Source organism: Sinohyriopsis cumingii, chromosome 18 (assembly GCF_028554795.1).
Source record: "Sinohyriopsis cumingii isolate HCF-2022 chromosome 18, ASM2855479v2, whole genome shotgun sequence".
NCBI classification, from domain to species: domain Eukaryota; kingdom Metazoa; phylum Mollusca; class Bivalvia; order Unionida; family Unionidae; genus Sinohyriopsis; species Sinohyriopsis cumingii.
In genome coordinates this window covers 40902479-40916707 of record NC_142978.1, presented here as the reverse complement: position 1 = coordinate 40916707, position 14229 = coordinate 40902479, and the positions used below count along the sequence as shown (strand labels likewise).

At 32.7% G+C, this 14229-nt stretch overlaps 1 protein-coding gene across 5 annotated transcripts in view; it reads right to left on the bottom strand.

The window, feature by feature from the left end:
- Window positions 1–14229, bottom strand: part of LOC149776470 (CCR4-NOT transcription complex subunit 1-like) — a 95513-nt gene that overhangs the window by 20835 nt on the left and 60449 nt on the right. For 3 of the 5 annotated variants that reach the window (XM_089940903.1, XM_089940906.1, XM_089940905.1), the window contains 2 exons: window positions 5205–5320; window positions 1052–1225 (listed from right to left, as the gene is read on the bottom strand). In XM_089940903.1, the coding sequence (XP_089797029.1) occupies window positions 1052–1225; window positions 5205–5294 (264 nt within the window). In that variant the 5' untranslated portion in view covers window positions 5295–5320. Of the gene's footprint in view, window positions 1–1051; window positions 1226–5204; window positions 5321–10366; window positions 10450–14229 lie in introns of all 5 variants that reach the window. The other 2 variants (XM_089940904.1, XM_089940907.1) reach the window with 2 other exon arrangements.

The window sequence follows — 14229 nt, the reverse complement described above, 5'->3', positions numbered from 1 at the left end:
AGCAGTACATCTTCCTTCATCCATAATATACATTTCATCCAGAAATTCAAAAACTTGACATAAATTAATTTTCTAGCAATAATTATGTGGAAATTAATAAGGGATATGGTATGTAGATTCTACATGCTTTCACTGTACACTAGTCAATTTGGTTTAAAGTTTAAAATACCTAAAAACAGCCCAATGTGACCTTTCTTGTGATTTTATTTTTAACATCCATAGCAATACATTATTGTATGCCTGATGACAAGCTTATGACAATGGTACTGGTAGCAGTAAACAGTACTGTCAAATCCAAAAGACCATCTGCTCAAAATGTAAATAAAAAGAATTCACCACAAAAGATGACATTGGACAGAAGGAGATGGAACAATGCATAGACAACATATGGACTAACATCGTAAATACTTTTTCTCACATATGTAAAAATTCTCACGTGATCGTGATAATTTACTTCTCTCAGGATATCTATCTCCCATTGCTTGTCCCAATTTCCTAGTTAGAAGCAGACAAGTTTCAACACTAGCATACATGTAACTCATGACCCTCAAGAATGATGTCAACAAGAACAATCTTATTGGAAGGAAAGTAAATTTATTATAATTATCGGAATCAAAATGAATGAATTGGTGAGAAAAATAATTGTAGAGGATGGTAGAGACTAACAGGGATAAATTATGTAACCCCATAAGTGGTTTACATGTTTGTCGACAACTCGCACAAAGATTTTGTTGTAGGCAGGATAAAATCAAGAAAAAAGAAAAGGCAATAACCCATTCAATTTACTTTTTACCAAGGCATCACTCTTATTTTAAACTGAATGCACTAAAGAATTTTTATACAATGATTTTCTTGTTTTAAAATCTAACTAATGTTGATAAAAACTTAATACCACTGGGAGATAAACATCTTACTGACCAATAAATTCTCCCATAGATATCCTACACCAACTTGTGGTCACTATCTAAATTACAAAATCAAGCAACAATAATGGCTCAGTAGGTCACTATATATTATGAACACAAATAATATTTCCCTCTGTTCTACATACCTTTTGCAGAAGAAAAATGATAGCATCATAAAACTTAGTGATCCTGGCAAGCATGACAGCCTCAAGAAGGGATTGAAGCTGGCTGTGCATTTGGCATGTTCCAAGCATGGTCCTTGTCTCAACCATGGTCTGCTTGATTTTAGATTCAATCTGGTATAAAATTAGCTGCACTGGCTGAAACGACATAAACTTTTAGTAATATTAAAAAAACTGCACAATAAGCTATATACTCTCCATGTCAATGTTGAAGCATGCTGCCCATGGTGGCAAGATATGGTCATGAAGTGGATGATACAAAAATAGAGAGATCTCACCAACTAGGTAACAATCTGCAACTGTGTATTGAACCCCAGATCAAAATGTCATCAACCTTATTATGAGTGATAAATATATATTTATATGAGAAAGCTTCGGTTGCGCTGATGAAATGCAAAATTTATTGAGATGCTGACCTGCCATAACAATTGTTAATACCGAAACCTGTGATTCAGTCGTGATTTGAAAATTTTCAGTAATTGTAGAAATTAGAACAAAAATTTAAACACATAAGTATATGCCCAATACATGTAGCATGATTAGAAGATAAGCAGTCATGATTGGATCTGATGTAAAAATATTATTCTGGCGGTGAAAACAAATGCAATTAATAGGCAAAGAGGTCATGTATAATCCATCATTGCATAGTTTACTTAACTGAGTCACAATCGCTAGTGTAGTGTTTTTGAAGACTGCAGTAGGTGAGCCCAATGTGTACTTTGCATAGTTAAGTTAAACAAACCAATATAGAAAATCAAGCAGACGTGAAATGCATGTATGTAAATAACATTTTGAATGTATTGCCTGGAATGAATGCTTTACTTAAAATTACTAACAAGCTTGTGAACAACGTCAATGTTTCTTTAAAACTGGATTTTTCCCCATATATATAAAAAGGAATGTATGCTTATTTCAGACCGTACAAAATGTTTAGGCAGATTCCACCAGGATTTTAGGTGGATTCAGGATGTAATCTGTTTTAAAAAAATAATTTCAGTTTAGGCAAACTCGGAATACAGTTTAGATGAGAGACTGGATCCGTCTAATAGTTGAGCATACTATTTCTTATATTCCTTCTGTTAAACAGAAAAGTTCTGATTGTCCAGTTCATTTTCCTACTTAAGATGGATTTTGGACTGATTTTTAGCAGAAATGTTAGGCATAATTTTGAACATTATCAAAGAACTACAAGCATAGCTGAATCTTTGGACTTTTGTTACAAGGCGGATTTTGGACTTGATCTGATGTTTACACTTGAGAAATAAGTTTCTTTGCTTCCTAATATAATATGCTCTACCAAAATCATACCATAGTGAAAATGTGACTGAAAAGTTCAGTGAAAATTCAGTGATATTCATTCAAAAGTCCTTTTTTCAACAAAATTATGGTGAAATGTCACTGAGGTTTTATTGGTGGCCTAGTGGTTAGAACATCTGGATCCAATGTGGAAGGTCATGGGTTGGATAACTGGCTGAGTCATACTAATGTTTTCTAAAAATGGTACCAACAGCTGCCTCGCTAGACATGCAGCATTAAGAAATTCGTGTTATGATTGGTTGGCCTGGTGTCAGGATGTGACTGGGTGGGACATCATGCTACTTGTCTGCAGCATTATGCCCCAGTGCTAGACATCACTTTAAACTGCCACACTGCAGACATCATAGTGATATGACTGGGAAATTGTTTAACCCTTTACCTCATAGAGCATAGTGACAAAGTGCAGCACGCTATAAATAGAACACCTGTTACCTAGCCGACCGCATACGCATAGCCTGACTGTGAACTGTTAAGCAATGTAGTGTATGTTACGTTTAACAGCAATTTTAACCATTTTATGTTTTAGATAGACACCTATTATATGTGGAAAAATTTAAGAGTAAAGTCCGATTGTTATAGCTGTGTAATTATTTTTCACAGAAGAATATTTTATGTGCGTTAAAATCAAGAGAGAACTCGTTCACCGTCATGTCAGTGAGGCCGCGTGACCGACCGTAGCAGCCATTTCCCATACTCGAAATTTACATGTTTTTCGTCTGCGTCTATATCACTAAGTCATCTGAATTTGATAATTTATAAAAACTAATTGCTGCCTACATCAATATCAGAGACTTTACCTAATTTATTGAATCTTTTGTGGTTGTTATTCTAAGCGTGAAAACTTCGTACGTACTGAATGAAATCCGCGGCTGCCATTTTGGAGACTGGAGATTATGACCCAGTTACTTTAAATAGCAGATATCGACCAGTGCATGAATAGCGACCACGTGATCTGACGTAATTATCATTCGCAGAAATGAATGTAGTATCTAATAGGGGGGTTTTCCCCGAAGGTGGCGCTACGAAAACTAGCTCAAAATGGCCGATGTTTACAGCAGGCGTCAAAAGGCGCTTCCATGCGAATCTTGCAGAGGCGTCAAAAGGCGCTTCCATGCGAATGGAGTAGAGGCGTCCAAAGACGCTTGTATGAGGTAAAGGGTTAAGCTACGTTAAAAATCTAAATGACTCACACACACAGATTATGCCAAAATTTCTGAAAGTAGTCATATTTTGTGATTGCAACATCACTCAGATTTCAATAAAAAATATCAATAAGAAATATTCCATTACTGATATAATAAAAAAAACTTTATTTAGTTTATTTTAATAAAATTCATTTTTCTTGTACAATTTGAATGATTTTCAGCAACTTCCTGTTTCTGATAGCTATAATCTGATTGTTCATTTTAGGAGAAAACTTCTTTCCACAACTTTCCTTGTTATTTTTATTTTTCTAATTTTTTGTTTTTGCTGTAGTTTTTCAACTTGAATTGGATTTAACTGCCCTCAAACAAGACTCATTCATTGTTTTCTGTTTTTAAGTGGAATTTTGTCACGACCTGAATCTGATTTTCCTCAATATGAACCCTTTTTTAATATTGTCTCCGAAACTGTTATTTTTTAAAAATAAATTCTCTATCTAGTCCCATTCAACAATGATCCTTCTAATAGGTATTTGTTTCATATATTAGTAACAGATGATAGCTGTATAGAGCTTTCTGATTGGTCAAAAGTTGGTACTTGCCTGATGAATGGAAACTGATGGGAATGAGCAATGCTTGACAAATATGGCAATTCAATTTTTTTAGCAGGAAATGGGTTTGAATGTGCAGCAACCAGAAACTCACCTAAAGTCTGTTTAAAATCTGCCTAAGCTTTATTAAGTTTATACTTAGCAGGAAATGCAAAAGTAACCCATCTGACATCCACCTGGAAATTTTGTATTGGATTTCAGGTGGATTTTATTTCAAGTGGAAACTTACAACAAACTAATTTGCATAATTCACCTAAACTTATGCCCTGTATCCACCTGAATTCCAGTTATGGTTTTATGCAGAAAACTTAAACCCTCCTTAACTTTTCAAAGCAACTCAAATATAGATCTTTGTAAATACGCTTGGGCCCTTTGAAGCTCTGCATCAGCTTCCCTTGACTAGATAAATGACAGTGTAGGTTCGATGTTAGTTCTCAACTGAAGGAGATTAAGATGCCTAATAATTCTTTTCTACAAGCATGTGTATGTATTTTTCTCACCTTGCTTTCATTAGCATCACTACACTTTTAATCCATTGCAATAAATCCTTCTGCAGTGTATTTAACACTTCAATTTCAACTGTATCATGTGTTAAGAAATATGCTGCCAGAATACAAACTTAATGTTACTAATTATAAATTCCCATATAATAAGCTTCATTATTGTGTATTTGAAACCACTTGAAACTTAATGATCTTGTTTTTGTACTCCAACATTAAAGAACTTTAAATATAAGACATAATTTTACTGTATAAACATGACATTTCATAATTAAATTAAATATCTGCTTTCTTTTTCCCTATATCTTGTTTCAAGCAGGCCAGTATATTTGTGATGCTTTAATAAGTTTAATAAAACATTACAACAGAAAGAGATGTTGTTCCAACTTTCATTTTTTTAAATACATTTTTTAAGCGGGGACCAGGATTTTTTTCCATAGGGAATTTTGTAACTCAACCATCCATCCAGGACTAAGAAGTTCTTAGAAGGTATGGTGGTCTACTGCAAGTGAATAAGGACTTGTAGAGAGGAAACTGGGTCACTTACCGACTCATTCTTCTGATTCCAGATGCTAGGACAATATCTGTTACTGAAAAAACACTGGGATGCTGCAAATGAATTCTCTGTATGATGCATTCTGCTGACAGGTCACACCATCAATCCTTAATAAACAAAAAACCATGATCAGTTCAGTTCCAAGACAGTTAACATGCCAACTGTTTCCATGAGTGATGTTCTAAAAATGGCTATTTCTTAGTAATATTCATATAGCATAAAAAAGAAGAAAATTCTATTACATTATACCTATTGCAAGAAATGTATTATAACCTCAACAGAAGTTGTCAAAAGACAGTTTAACTTGTCAGTACAGGTAACATTGGATCAAGACCAGTTTGTACCCATTTCTATGGAATTTAATTCTTGTTTGCTTAGCAATGATTTTGAATTATTTTAATTAATTGGCTTAGCATAATAGTTTGCTGACAACATTGCTAGCTATATGGGAAACAGTTACCTAGTTATTTCATAATAAAATGTTTGCAAATATTAGAAGCAGGTGAATGGGATATTACAAACACAAAATGCTCTTTCAATGATTCAAATGGGATATTACAAACACAAAATGCTCTTTCAATGATTCAAATGTGATATTACAAACACAAAATGCTCTTTCAATGATTCAAATGGAGTATTGCATCCTGACTGGGGGGCCCCGAGTTGCCGAGTGGTCTAAAGCACTCTCTGTTACAGATCACCGCCATCTCACTTCTGTCTGTGTGGGTTCCAGTCTCGGATTTGTCCAGTGTGGGTATGTGAGAAAGCTTGCCAGTAGCTTCTCAAGTGTCAGTGGTTCTTCCTGGGGTTTTACCCCAGGTTCTTCCTCAACCATTAATACTGGCCGCCATGCATAGCCTATCGTGTACTGAAAAATTGCGTTCAACCCCACAACAACATCCTGACTAACCAACACAATTAATAGACGTGCCTAAAAAATCAATAGCACACGAGACCCTAATTATAAACAATCTTATAAACAAAATATTGAAGCATAAAACACAGGTCACAGTAACATGTTTCAGAATGATTGTGTCACATATGCCACATAATACTCATAAGAATGTTTATGAAACTGACTACTTTAGAAATGTGATGATGGACAGAAAATACAATCACATGACTGTACACAGTTGTATGACATACTCACCAAAATCCCAAATTAGAAACAAATTATAGCTGGATCCCTATCTCACACTTTTTATATCTAATATAAATTTACACAATGAAGGTTATTTCTTTATTTGGCATTGAACAGAGTGTTAGGGGTGCCATATGAAATCAATAACATCTTTTTTCACAGCTTATCTAAACACCTTGGGGCATATATACAGGATGTCCAGAGAACCATAACCTAATAAATTTGAAGGTATTGTGTGTTAATTGTATTGAGGTCACTGGCCATTGTTTATGTCCAAACAAGTGATTTTAATGAAGATAATTGTGCAAGGTGGAGAATATTATATGTAAGAAATGTCTGATTCTCAAGAAATATATATTAAGTATAAACACTGCAAATACAAGTTAGATAAAGCCTTAATCATAAATAAGTTCAAACAAATGGATCAACAAAATTTATAAGGACCATGATCTATAAACAGATGTACATTTTAACAAGGTTTTGAGGGTTAGTAGCACAATAACACAAGTAGGTTATGTAGAGCTAACAGCCATGCACCAAAGACAAAACAAAATAGCTAACTTGGGCTAATCGGATGTTGAGATTTGAACCCTCACCCTTTCTGTTACTAGTTGTTTCTAATTCAGCATGCTAACTGCAATCATTAATAAACATTAAGCAAAGCTGGGTGCATCTTTTTACTCAATTACAATCAAATACATCATTTTTAATATTAAAAGTATATTTATTTCATGGCATTCGTGTATTCAAGCAAAATTAGTATTGTTTTGTCAAATAATATATATTAATAATATTAATCTGTAACTTAACGCATTTTATTAATCATGTGACAATGGATGTAGTTCTCTAATTAAATATATATTAATCCAGCAGTTGAATCTGTGTTAACTGTTTAAATATTTAGTACCTATCTGCATTTTTCTGCATGCTAATAATAAATACATTCTTTATGTTTATCAATATTATTTCATTACACACTGGCATTAAAGTTATACTTGTTATGCATGTATGAATGATTATCAACTATTTTCTTAACAGTGTCTGAAAGGATTCTATAACATCTCAGCCCATGATTTATATAATGGTAATGTGGACATACTGGTTTGTTTTCCAATTATCTATTCATTTTTTGTAATCTTTGTACATTTCTTTCAACAGTTGTTTACTGTGAAATACATATATAGGGAAAGAATCATAATGTATAACAATTATGGTGAAACCGTCCTTGACTTGTGGCTATAACTGTTATTTGCATTCAAGGTAGCACATGTCTGTTCTACTACTACTACTACCACTACTAATAATAATGTTTTATTTATACAGGATGACCACTGTGCTAACTTGGTTAAATATATAAATAGGGACCATTTTATACAAAAAAAATAAGCAGAGACAAAGCAATAGAAAATTTTGTACTTTTGCCATCTTACTCCTTTCAGTATTATTAATTGAAATTAAGTATTTATTCACATTTATTATCAGTGGTAAATATTCAGTGTTCTATTTTCTTGACCCAACTAAGTGCATAGGGTGAACAATTTTTGATGATGTTTAAGATATATCAATAATTGTAGAACAAGTAGGATTTAGGTTAATCTGAGGAAATCAATCTACATGACCACTCTGAATTACACCTGAATTACCTCTGAGAGTTGTTGTTGTTGTTGTTGTAGGGTTTAATGCCATTTTTCAGCATACAATAGGCTATACATGGTGGCCAGTATTAATGGTGGAGGAAGAACCCAGGAAAACCCCAGAAAGAACCACCGACCCACGAGAAGCTACTGGCAAGCTTTCTCACATACCCACATTAGCCAAATCTGAGACTCGAACCCACAAAGACAGAGGTGAGATGGTAGTGATCCGTAACGGAGAGCGCTTTAGACCACTCGGCCACTCGGGGCCCCACCTAAGAGTAAAGCATGTCTAGTCTATCTTAATTGTTAATTAGACATGCCATGAGCTCATCAATAATAAAGTGCAGGCAAATCAATAACAGAGTGGAGGCCTAAAGTGTTTACATTCATCAGTTAATGATTAAAATCTAGTCTACATATATCAATATACCTCCAAAGATATATTTAATGTGTGTTTGTGTATTTGAGTAGATCTGAGTGTAATTAATTAAAAAAGACATGCAGAGCAATGATAATGAAGCATGAAATACCATTAATATATATGCTGACCTTATTGATTTTAAAAAGAGGCTTATAACACAATTCTGTGACCACAAAAAAAATGGCATACATGTACATAACAAACAAATACTATAAATAATTTCCTGAATGAGTTGATGTCATAAGATATAATGATTGTGCATATCTTATCAATTCAGTAATACCACGTTTTACTGACATTATTTAAAGGAAGTTTAATGATGCTGAACAATATTATTTCAGTCAAGGTGTAGAGCAAGGGGGCTTTCTAGGTCCCCCACATATTATCATATACTTAAACCATTTTCTACTATGTTTTATTTTGAAACTTTAATTTTCAGATCAATGTACAAGTTTGTACTCTGAAGAAAAACAATAATATATGGGCCATGAAACAAATGCAACAGATTTGGGTTCAGTTCATAATCTGGTGTTGTACCTAATCAGCTAATAACTATATATATATCACATTTCACCATTACCATTTTATACTGATAGTGAAAAAAGGAATTCTAATAAAGAGAAATTAAACAAAATACAGACTATGTTATTAGAGCTTTGTATAATCAACTCTCACTACTGAAGTATTTATGTTTAAACCAATTTAACTCATTATTAAAAGAACCACCACTAATAATAATAAGAATGTTTAAACCAATTTAACTCATTATTAAAAGAACCACCACTAATAATAATAAGAATGTTTAAACCAATTTAATTCATTATTAAAAGAACCACCACTAATAATAATAAGAATGTTTAAACCAATTTAACTCATTATTAAAAGAACCACCACTAATAATAATAAGAATGTTTAAACCAATTTAACTCATTATTAAAAGAACCACCACTAATAATAATAAGAATGTTTAAACCAATTTAATTCATTATTAAAAGAACCACCACTAATAATAATAAGAATGTTTAAACCAATTTAACTCATTATTAAAAGAACCACCACTAATAATAATAAGAATGTTTAAACCAATTTAACTCATTATTAAAAGAACCACCACTAATAATAATAAGAATGTTTAAACCAATTTAATTCATTATTAAAAGAAACACCACTAATAATAAGAATGTTTAAACCAATTTAACTCATTATTAAAAGAACCACCACTAATAATAATAAGAATGTTTAAACCAATTTAACTCATTATTAAAAGAACCACCACTAATAATAAGAATGTTTAAACCAATTTAACTCATTATTAAAAGAACCACCACTAATAATAATAAGAATGTTTAAACCAATTTAACTCATTATTAAAAGAACCACCACTAATAATAATAAGAATGTTTAAACCAATTTAACTCATTATTAAAAGAACCACCACTAATAATAAGAATGTTTAAACCAATTTAACTCATTATTAAAAGAACCACCACTAATAATAATAAGAATGTTTAAACCAATTTAACTCATTATTAAAAGAACCACCACTAATAATAATAAGAATATTTAAACCAATTCAACTCATTATTAAAAGAACCACCACTAATAATAATAAGAATATTTAAACCAATTTAACTCATTATTAAAAGAACCACCACTAATAACAATAAGATCTTTCACATGGCACCTTTCTTTGAATACTTTCATTAAAAAATAATATTTTATGTAAAATGCAGATCTGTCAACTGGTACACCTAAAATGTTTCATTGCATAAATATACTTTAAGTAATCTAAAAGATGAAAAACATTTTAAAAATAAAAAGTTATGGCAACCTAATTTTAGCCGAATAGCTTGATTCTTTCCAAGTTGTATCATTATCTCACCTTTTTTACTATGTTATTTTATGAAATTTTATGATATCGATCCCAAACAAAAAATAAAATCAAAACACCTACCTATAGTTTTCTATGCAGTATAAAGCTGATGATGAAAATTTCTTATGCTGCATTCAGCTGTTACTTCGTCAGTAATAATCCAACTGTTTGATACAGAAAAGATGTAAATTCTTTTTATATCCCTGGTCTAATTATTAAACAAAACATAAATATGCCAAGTTTGGCACTGAGTATTAGGGGTGCCATATGAAATTAATTACATCTGTTTTCAGAGCTTATCTAAACACCTTGGGGCAAATATACAGGATGTCATTGAGACCCTTTTCCTGAGTACCCCAAGCTAAGAATTTGTTAGGTATTGTGTCTTTTAATTGCAGCAAGGTCATTTGCTAAACAGGCAGGAGATCAAACACTCTGACACAAAAGATATCGTTCCTAATTAGGTGATTTGAATCAAAATGTTTGTGCAAGGTGTTGGCTAAATATAATGGACATAAAAGATTTTAAAAAAAATATAATTAGGAAGTCTAAATTGTTTTTCCCTAAGGTGTGAAAATATCATTCCTTTAATGAGCATGCATATTTAGTACTTTGAGTGAGTAAACCCTAATACATACATTTACTTTTACTTGCAATGCTCTTAATAAAAATTGGAACTGTTATTTTGTTGTTGTAAATTTGATTGGGTATTTTGTGAAAACACAAACTTATCACTGCAGATTAAGTCTTAATACCTTTCTGAGTAAAATCAAATAGCTTAATGATCAAGACTTTTGTAAGGTGTATTCCATCACACGCTAATAGAGTAATATTTTGAACATGCAAATACATCAGGAACATCTACTTGTAGCATAGTTTATATTAATTAAATATTACCTAAAAACAACAGGAACAAGACCTCCCCCTGCTGTCTCTCTGTCCTTGCATAACAGTTTATTGTAGCATTGTCAGTGAAATTGATTATCATTGTGGTTAGCATTTAATTTGGTTTCAATGAGTCCTAAAACATGTATATTTTTTTCCTTGGAAGGCAATATTAACTTAATCTGGTCTATTTTTCCCACTATAACTTCCTTGTACATTTAAGTGACCTATGTTAAAACCTTTCATATTTAGTTTCATATCAATTATATGCATGTCATCATGCAATGGGGTACTTGCTGAGATTGTCTCCATACCACTTTTATCATTCTGACATCCTATTTCCATATTTAAATGTTTGAATATATTAGCATCTTCAAAGTCATATACAGATCCTGAAAGTCCGTTAACTTTTGTATTTACAATAGTGTCCATTGAATAGTTAGAGTCAAGAGTCTCACTAGGTACATTTAGATTTGTTATAAATGAAGCACTGGCATCTCCTCTTTGCCAGCTTCCTAGTATATGTAATACATTGAGTGACAGAGTCTTTGTTTGTGTCCAAATATATGTCATCTGAAGCACTCAATCTGTTTGCCATGATGTTATACCCCTGTCACATGCCCAGTTTCTCCACAGTAGAGACAGTACTCTTCATTATAGTGCCTGAAAATGGGGGCATATATGTTAATATTTCTTATTAGTTGAGAGGTTCCTTTTCTAATTAAATGAACTTTATCTCTTTTGGTAAAGCTTAGGTTGACATCCTGGTTCTGAAGAAAGAGAGATGTGTATTGTGGAATGTACTGTTAAGTTGAAGTCTTCACATAGGTCAATTATTAGATCATTGATTTCTTTCACCCTGGTGTCCATACAAGGAGGTAGTCCTGATATCCTTATTTTACATTTATTTGGGCTGTAATGCCTAGCAGCATACAGTAAACTTTCAAAATCTGTTCTGATTTGATTTAGTGACCCTCCATCATTAGCATCATTTCCACCTACTAAAATAATAATCTGGTTGTATATGGTTAGGTCAGTATTCATTATTCTGTCTGTGATGTTGTCAATTGTTGCACCCTTTAGAGTCTGTACATCTGTTTTAAGATGTCTCCTTGGTATTATAATTTTCAATATTGAATGGGGGGGGGGGCACCAGACAGATGCCCCCCCCTCCAAAAAAAAAAAAAAAAGAAAGTATTTTATGTCTCTATGTTTTCCCCTCAGATATGTTGTATGTTTCATTTAAAAAGACTTTTATCAAAAATTTTAGTTTTAATTTTTGATGGGGTATTTATTTTTCCCTAGTGTTATCTATAGGGTTGTTCGTCCAAGCCTGGTTTTATTCACCTTGCTCGGAGTCACTTCCCTGAAAATTCTGTTACCTTTGCTAGAGGCCCCCTAAGTCTCATTGTTTGCTATTTGTGTTAGTGCTATATTGTGTGTATGCTATATTTTCTGTGTTTGAGACAGCAAGTATAAGTCAAGATTTTTCCCCAGTTGTCTTATTTCAAATCTTTGGATTTAGAATCCATTATAATATATTTTATCTTATTTATCTGTTAATTTATTTTCAATTTAGAAATTTAGCGATCGGAACAGTGTGCCATATTAGTTTAAGAAAAAAATAATTTCTATTGTTTTATTCGAGTGTTAATCTGTGTCGTTCCTCATAATAGGTTCTTTAAATATATAGGCAGTCTGTGCTCGATTCAAGGTCCACACTTCTTTATTCTCCTTGTATTTCTCCTGATTTGAGTTAGGCCTCCTTTAATTATTTAAACTATTTCTTAGAGTCAAGGTCACTAGCTAAAATAATAATGGTCTCACCACAAACATTTCAGCTAGTGACCAAGTACCATCACCATAATTAGTGTTTTTGACTTGCACATTGAATAAGAATGCCTTTTATGTTAACACAAGTTTTTGCATTTTGTAGCTTTCTCTATTAGGTTCAAGTTTTAAAGTCCTCCTTCATATTGAACTGAGGCCAAATTTTTTACAAATAGTCAAAAGACAAATTTCTGTATGATGCACAGCAAATGTGAAAGGATGGTTTGATGGTTTAATGCCATTTTTCAGCACATGATAGGCTATACATGGCAGCTAGTATATTCTGGTAAAGGAAGAACAGGGAAAACTACTGCCCTACATGAAGCTACTGGCAATCTTTCTGCCAACATTGGCCATTGTTAGACTTGTTAATGTAAGCTTAACCCATTTGGACAGAGATGTGATGCCATTAATCTGAAAAATCACATTTGACCACTTGACCACCTAGGGCTCCATATGTAGAAGGAGCATTTAGTGTTCACCTCATTTCTACCGATCCTTCTCTCTGGCCATTTCTGCATCATACATTAACCTTAGTACAATTTTTGCATCACATGTGGTCAGTATTCAGGCACCATCACTGAAAGGTTTGTGTAGTTCAATGTATGGATCCAACTTTGACCTGTTATGCTGTAATGCCAAAATTGGGTCACTGCAACCTACACTTGACTCCTCATGACTTTTTCTCCTTTGAGCATTTGGTTAATGAATGATGCAACTTTGAATGTTCAGCCATGTGGCTTTATTTATGGATGTATTATGCTGTGTTCAACTTAACTAGGTCACTGTGACCTGCATTTAACACATCATTGACTTTAAGCTTCACTCTTAGGTTCATTAATATGGATATGTATTTGTATGTATAATCTTTGCTTTGTATGATATCATTGCTCCAAAAATGTTGCAAATGGTATATCATGCTTCATTGCTCAAAATTTGTTAGGACCCACAGTAGCTCAGTGGTTAGTGTACCAGACTCACAAATGAAAGGATGTAGGTGCAAATCCTACCACCCGATCAGCCTAAGTCTCTATGGTATGGCATTGGGCAATGAAAACAGACTCCCAAAACAGTCACATACATTCAGATTTTAGACTGAATTTTTTTAAAACCAAAGTAATCGGTAGCATAAACAGAGGAAAATGTTTTTGTTTTAAAATTAAGGCAATGTGCATATTTTTCTACATGTGAAACAGCTATCCCAATTAGGGCTGTTCCATTTAAATATA